General features: G+C 42.6%; 2 protein-coding genes across 2 annotated transcripts; both read left to right on the top strand.

The window, feature by feature from the left end:
* Window positions 1-1,048: 1,048 nt before the first annotated feature.
* LOC142662529 (transcription factor HES-5-like) lies at window positions 1,049-3,046 on the top strand. Its single transcript, XM_075840737.1, has 3 exons — window positions 1,049-1,128; window positions 1,677-1,851; window positions 1,960-3,046. The coding sequence occupies exons 1-3, from the start codon at window positions 1,072-1,074 to the stop codon at window positions 2,181-2,183; spliced, it is 456 nt and encodes a 151-aa protein (XP_075696852.1). The 5' UTR covers window positions 1,049-1,071; the 3' UTR covers window positions 2,184-3,046.
* Window positions 3,047-5,704: 2,658 nt separating this feature from the next.
* Window positions 5,705-7,144, top strand: LOC142662530 (transcription factor HES-5-like). The gene is made up of 3 exons (XM_075840738.1): window positions 5,705-5,786; window positions 6,415-6,589; window positions 6,698-7,144. The coding sequence occupies exons 1-3, from the start codon at window positions 5,730-5,732 to the stop codon at window positions 6,919-6,921; spliced, it is 456 nt and encodes a 151-aa protein (XP_075696853.1). The 5' UTR covers window positions 5,705-5,729; the 3' UTR covers window positions 6,922-7,144.
* The last annotated feature ends 213 nt before the right edge of the window (window positions 7,145-7,357 follow it).

Here is a 7,357-nt window from a genome sequence, read left to right on the forward strand (position 1 = left end):
TCGCAGTGTGCTGTTGCCATTTTTTTGTGTGCTGTGTAAATTTGCAGTCACAGGTGTTCTTGCACCTGTATACACGTTTTGGTTCATTTTGCTGGACTGTGCTGGTCACATTTTTGTGTTTCTTAGATAGATACTGTAGATAGATAGATAGAGAGAGCGAGAGAGACAGAGACAGATAGATAGATAGATAGATAGATAGATAGATAGATAGATAGATAGATAGATAGATAGATAGATAGATAGATAGATAGATAGATAGATAGATAGATAGAAAGATAGATAGATAGATAGATAGATAGATAGATAGATAGATAGATAGATAGATAGATAGATAGATAGATAGATAGATAGATAGATAGATATGAGATAGATAGATAGATGATAGATAGATAGATAGATAGATAGATAGATAGATAGATAGATAGATAGAAAGATAGATAGATAGATAGATAGATAGATAGATAGATAGATAGAAAGATAGATAGATAGATAGATAGATAGATAGATAGATAGATAGATAGATAGATAGATAGATAGATAGATAGATAGATAGATAATGAGATAGATAGATATGAGATAGATAGATAGATAGATAGATAGATAGATAGATAGATAGATATGATAATAAGATATAGTTGAAAATTGTGATGTTGCAGGTAGTTTAGTTTCCAGTTTTATTTTGTTATATAGTGTTTATCCTAAAACCATGAACCAATTTATAAGAATTAGGGGAGACATGTCAGCAGGAGTTTGATTTAAAGAGCACCATTCAATCCCATCAATGTCCTGAGCAGTATGTCATTATTGCAGATAGCATCTTGTAGCAGGTCTTTCCCACACTCCCAGCCCCCACAGTCTCTATTATCTCCTGTATTGGGGGCTCCAGATGCCGCCTGTTACTGTGACACACGTCCATTGTCCCCGCCGCTGTGTGATTGGCTGCTGAGTGTGGGAACCTCTTGTAAGTCCGCTCTCCACACATTGTTATGCAGGTGGAGCAGTATATAGTGGGGCGGCTGATCACTAGTCGTCAGACACATCACAACTCTACAGACCCCCAGACACTGTGCCATGGCTCCATGCAATATGAGGACCCTGGATCATCAGGCTGCCGGTGGGATCAGAAAGGTAAGAGCCCCCCTCTAGTGACAGCGTCACCCCCATATCTCTGCCCTGTTATTACACATCTACAACTATTCCACTGCTGGATCCTCCTCCTCGTCTTATAATACACAGGCTGCTGTAATATCCCTGTATATCACCACTAGTAATAATAATGCTACAATGTAATAATAACAGTCATTGTATGTAGTGTCCGCAGTGACCAGGGGTGTAACTATAGTGGGGGGCAGAGGTTGCAGTCACACCGGGGGCCTTCATCCTGGAGGGGCCCATAAGGTTCCTCTGCCCCATATGAGGAGACCAGTGATGTAAATGACTCTCCATAGTTGGGGCCCCGGAGGCTCAGGTTCCACCTCTGACAGTCACCTCACACACTGACACGAAAGTTGTGCTGTATACGGAGATGTATTAACCCCTCGTGTCTTGTTGTGCTGTATACGGAGATGTATTAACCCCTCGTGTCTTGTCGTGCTGTATACGGAGATGTATTAACCCCTCGTGTCTTGTCGTGATGTATACGGAGATGTATTAACCCCTCGTGTCTTGTTTTGTAGCTGAGAAAGCCGGTTATTGAGAAGATGAGGAGAGATCGGATTAATAGCAGCATTGAGCAGCTGCACATCTTACTGGAGAAGGAGTTTCAGAGACATCAACTCCCCTCCAAACCTGAGAAAGCCGATATCCTGGAGATGACGGTCACCTTCCTGCAGCGGCACATGGCGGAGAGAAGTAAGTGTCTTGTCCCAGCTCCTCACACCCCTCATAGGTTTCTTACTGAGAGCAGATTGCAGCAGGTGATGGACGCTGTCACTGACATGTATGTCTTCCCTCTTCTAGATGTCAGAGCCTCCAGCCAGGCCCAGAGAGAAGGCTACTCCACCTGCGTCCAAGACTCCATCACCTTCCTGTCCCAGCACAAACAGACCGAGCTCCAGATCCAGCTGCTGCAGAACCTCCCTGGGGCTCACGCTGTAACATACGAAGCTATATCTCCCATCTACCAGACCCCCAGCAAACACAGCCCCCCGGACAGCAGCAAAGCCTTGTGGAGACCATGGTAACACGGTCTCAGGAACATTGGGGACTTTTGGACAATTAGGATCCATTGTACGGAGATGAATATACTGTGCAGTGACGGACGAGCTGTAGGTTACTATAGACTGTGATGTATTGTATATATACAGTTTATTGCATTTCTTATAACTATGTTATATTATACATGAGAGTCCCAGGTATGACCTGAGGAGAAGTTCTCATAAGTCTTCCAAGAAGAGTCTGTGCTGGGGAACCAGCTGTTCGTATGGGAATCCCAAATAGGGAATAGAAAATCCCTATATAGTTTGTTAAAAAATAATAGTATTATATAGAAATGCACTATATTTATAATATTTATGATTAACCTCTTCACTTTTAGAGAGGGATGTGTATGCTCCCATTGAAGTTGATGGGGCAATACTGTACCTCCATGTGCCTCCATTTTTACATGCAGTGCCCACATCTCCATAAATGATGACCTTTAATGCACAAGTAACTTTATATAATGAACAATGTGTTATAATTGTGTAACCAGCGGCAACCAATCAGCAATTGGATAGCTGGAGACAATGTAACTGTCTGGTTGCTAGGGGATACTGCATGTACTATCTTAGTAAATCACCCTTAACTTTACAATGGTGTCAGACACCTGTGATGATGACGTGAAGGATATGTGTAGAACAGGGAGCCGTCCTGTATAAAGAGTCTCATGGAGGATGGGAAATACAAGGCAATGTGTGTGGATATTAATATATCTATGTATGTGTTCCAGTATCTGGAGAATAGTGATGAGTATTAATAAGTCACCTCTGTAATGAAGCATCAGTTGTGGGATCAGCGTAATATGTGGTGCCTTTATTACTGAACAGAACTGTATATTCTAGAGTGCGGCCAAATGTATGAATATATTATTCAGCCTGTAAAGAATAAAATTACATTCAGCATTTCTGTTCCCTGATTAATTTTTTTCTGGAAGAAATTATGTTAAAATAATAAATTTGATGTACATGAATCTATCTATCTATCTATCTATCTATCTATCTATCTATCTATCTATCTATCTATCTATCTATCTATCTATCTCTCTAGTAAACAAGAAAATGGCGACAGCACTCTGCGAACACTAAGGCCCTGTTCACACAGAGTATTTTGACGAGTTTTTTGGCGTGGAAACCGGTCCGCAAAACTCGTCAAAAACCGGCCAAAAATGCCTCCCATTGATTTCAATGTAAAACCGTCTCGCAGGAGAAAGAAGGGTATTTCGCTGAGTTTTTTGCCCGTAGCACTCAATGGGCGCGAGCGAAAAATGCGGCGAAAATCGCGGCAAACGACATGCAGGAAGGACAAAATCTGCCTCAAAATCCCAAACGGAATTTTGAGGCAGAATTTTCCTCCTGCAAAAAACTCTGTCTGAACACAGCCTAAGGCCACCTAAACTCTATTAATAAATAAATATGCATTACTGCTGAATCTACTTGCAATAGGGAGGTTCTAAGTAAACATTTGACTCAAATTGTGTGAGCCCACCTGCCACGACAAGGCGACCTCTATAAGGTGGGTCCCTACGCTGCTCGTAACCCCAGAACTGGGACTAAGCCTACACATATCTGGGGATGATAGGAACCAACATTATACTAATTAAAATCTAGATATCTATATATTTATATCATATCTATCTATCTATCTATCTATCTATCTATCTATCTATCTATCTATCTATCTATCTATCTGTCTGTCTGTCTGTCTCTGTCTGTCTATCTGTCTGTCTGTATGTCTGTCTGTCTGTCTGTCTATCTGTCTGTCTGTATGTCTGTCTGCCTGTCTGTCTATCATCTCCACAACCTTCTGAATTCTAGTTGCTAAAAATCTATATCTCCTGTAAGAAAGTAACAGGATAGCACCAAACAATTTCAGCTGTTCATAGACCAATATATTAATAAGTCACTACACAGCTCTGCTATACAACAGGATGTCTGATCAACCTCAGGTCTGGGAACAGAAAAGGTGTCAATGTCACAGTTATGTGTCAGAGCTGTCAGGGTCACTAGGAGAAAAGGTGAAGGAAGAGGACAATGAGTTATCTATCTCATATATTGTTCTGTATCTGTATTTGACTGTCCATAGACTACCAGCAGAATATAATCTATCTATCTATCTATCTATCTATCTATCTATCTATCTATCTATCTATCTATCTATCTATCTATCTATCTATCTATCTATCTATCTATCTATCTATCATGTATCTATTATGGATTCTAGAAAAGTACATAACTACATTACATTGAAAGAGATAAACAGAATTCCTTACATTTAATTTAATTGTAATGCAGAACACACAGGTCGCGGTAGATACAGTACCTGTAAATAAAGGTCACCGTCAGTCTCCTTCTCAGCCCACCAACAGGCCCCAGTCTTGCTGCCATTTCTCATATTACTCTATGGGCGAAGAACAGCCAGTCTTGTCCAAAATGATGACCAATGAACCCTAATACAAAAGGTTCACCCCCATGAGGTCTCCTTAAATAAATCAACATTAATATTTCCTCTAGAGTCCTACACAGTGTATACAGAATATAAAGTCAAATATGAAGAGTTTACAGTGAGTATATACAGAACAGGACCCATGAGAAGATTACACACAGTGACCCCATCTTTGATGTTGAGGATAATGAGGTGTCACTGGGGATGTCAGACGTCCCTTATCACACCTCAACACCCTGTGTCCCCCAAGACCAGAGCGAGGACCCTCATATCAGCACACAGCACATGTGGATATCAGATATAACATCAGTCTATGGAATTAGCATTAAATACAAATATATTTCTATGGCCACAGTTAAAACTACTCCGAAACCCTTTGTGCTACCGAAAATATAATCTTCACAATTATCTCTCCTGACTAGTTTGCTACAATGTATCAGTGTAGATATAATGTATGAGCCTACAGCTCAGAGGTAGTGCTGGTCCAATAACCCTGAGAAGGACCTGAAATAGTCATCACTTCACCTCCTACTTCTTACAGATTGTAAGCTCTTCAGGGCAGGACTCTTATAATGTATGTAGGTCACATTGTGCTTTCATTTATCCTGTTACAGTGTATTCTATGTTGCATTTCTATTTATTTGTTATAACAGAATCAGTAAATGTTTATTCATTCTGTGTTTTGGTTTATTCCTTATCTATTTGCACAGCCCCCATCCTTCTGCTCATTGATGGGGGTGACATGTCATTGACAGGACAGCAGGAATTTGATTTAAGGAGCACCACCCAATCCCATCAATGTCCTGAGCAGTATGTCATTATTGCAGATAGCATCTTGTAGCAGGTCTTTCCCACACTCCCAGCCCCCACAGTCTCTATTATCTCCTGTATTGGGGGCTCCAGATGCCGCCTGTTACTGTGACACACGTCCATTGTCCCCGCCGCTGTGTGATTGGCTGCTGAGTGTGGGAACCTCTTGTAAGTCCGCTCTCCACACATTGTTATGCAGGTGGAGCAGTATATAGTGGGGCGGCTGATCACTAGTCGTCAGACACATCACAACTCTACAGACCCCCAGACACTGCGCCATGGCTCCATGCAATATGAGGACCCTGGATCATCAGGCTGCCGGTGGGATCAGAAAGGTAAGAGCCCCCCTCTAGTGACAGCGTCACCCCCATATCTCTGCCCTGTTATTACACATCTACAACTATTCCACTGCTGGATCCTCCTCCTCGTCTTATAATACACAGGCTGCTGTAATATCCCTGTATATCACCACTAGTAATAATAATGCTACAATGTAATAATAACAGTCATTGTATGTAGTGTCCGCAGTGACCAGAGGTGTAACTATAGTGGGGGGCAGAGGTTGCAGTCACACCGGGGGCCTTCATCCTGGAGGGGCCCATAAGGTTCCTCTGCCCCATATGAGGAGACCAGTGATGTAAATGACTCCCTATAGTTGGGGCCCCGGAGCCTCAGGTTCCACCTCTGACAGTCACCTCACACACTGACACGAAAGTTGTGCTGTATACGGAGATGTATTAACCCCTCGTGTATTGTTGTGCTGTATACGGAGATGTATTAACCCCTCGTGTCTTGTCGTGCTGTATACGGAGATGTATTAACCCCTCGTGACTTGTTGCGCTGTATACGGAGATGTATTAACCCCTCGTGTCTTGTTGTGCTGTATACGGAGATGTGTTAACCCCTCGTGTCTTGTCGTGCTGGATACGGAGATGTGTTAACCCCTCGTGTCTTGTTTTGCAGCTGAGGAAGCCGGTTATTGAGAAGATGAGGAGAGATCGGATTAATAGCAGCATTGAGCAGCTGCACATCTTACTGGAGAAGGAGTTTCAGAGACATCAACTCCCCTCCAAACCTGAGAAAGCCGATATCCTGGAGATGACGGTCACCTTCCTGCAGCGGCACATGGCGGAGAGAAGTAAGTGTCTTGTCCCAGCTCCTCACACCCCTCATAGGTTTCTTACTGAGAGCAGATTGCAGCAGGTGATGGACGCTGTCACTGACATGTATGTCTTCCCTCTTCTAGATGTCACAGCCTCCAGCCAGGCCCAGAGAGAAGGCTACTCCACCTGCGTCCAAGACTCCATCACCTTCCTGTCCCAGCACAAACAGACCCAGCTCCAGATCCAGCTGCTGCAGAACCTCCCTGGGGCTCACGCTGTAACATATGAGGCTGTATCTCCCATCTACCAGACCCCCAGCAAACACAGCCCCCCGGACAGCAGCAAAGCCTTGTGGAGACCCTGGTAACACGGTCTCAGGAACATTGGGGACTTTTGGACAATTAGGATCCATAGTACGGAGATGAATATACTGTGCAGTGACAGACGAGCTGTAGGTTACTATAGACTGTGATGTATTGTATATATACGGTTTATAGTATTTCTTATAACTATGTTATATTATACATGAGAGTCCCAGGTATGACCGGAGGAGAAGTTCTCATAAGTCTTCCAAGAAGAGTCTGTGCTGGGGAACCAGCTGTTAGTATATATATATATATATATATATATATATATATATATATATATATATATATATATGGAGATGGGGTGTATTCTGCCCGTCACTAATGTCTCCTCATGTGATGGGAGAGAAGTTCATTATGAACATGATGTAATTACTACGTGATTTACTAGTCCGGCATATAATCTGCTGTCAGCTGCCGCTCTCTATATGGACTGGC

This window comes from Rhinoderma darwinii, chromosome 10 (genome assembly GCF_050947455.1).
Source record: "Rhinoderma darwinii isolate aRhiDar2 chromosome 10, aRhiDar2.hap1, whole genome shotgun sequence".
NCBI lineage: Eukaryota > Metazoa > Chordata > Amphibia > Anura > Rhinodermatidae > Rhinoderma > Rhinoderma darwinii.

Bases quoted from the DNA above. Each gene is read 5' to 3' on its own strand.
- LOC142662529 (XM_075840737.1), top strand. From the start codon at position 1,072: ATGGCTCCATGCAATATGAGGACCCTGGATCATCAGGCTGCCGGTGGG. The intron at 1,129-1,676 runs GTAAGAGCCCCC...CTTGTTTTGTAG, and splicing joins CTGCCGGTGGGATCAGAAAG to CTGAGAAAGCCGGTTATTGA. The intron at 1,852-1,959 runs GTAAGTGTCTTG...TCCCTCTTCTAG, and splicing joins GCGGCACATGGCGGAGAGAA to ATGTCAGAGCCTCCAGCCAG.
- LOC142662530 (XM_075840738.1), top strand. From the start codon at position 5,730: ATGGCTCCATGCAATATGAGGACCCTGGATCATCAGGCTGCCGGTGGG. The intron at 5,787-6,414 runs GTAAGAGCCCCC...CTTGTTTTGCAG, and splicing joins CTGCCGGTGGGATCAGAAAG to CTGAGGAAGCCGGTTATTGA. The intron at 6,590-6,697 runs GTAAGTGTCTTG...TCCCTCTTCTAG, and splicing joins GCGGCACATGGCGGAGAGAA to ATGTCACAGCCTCCAGCCAG.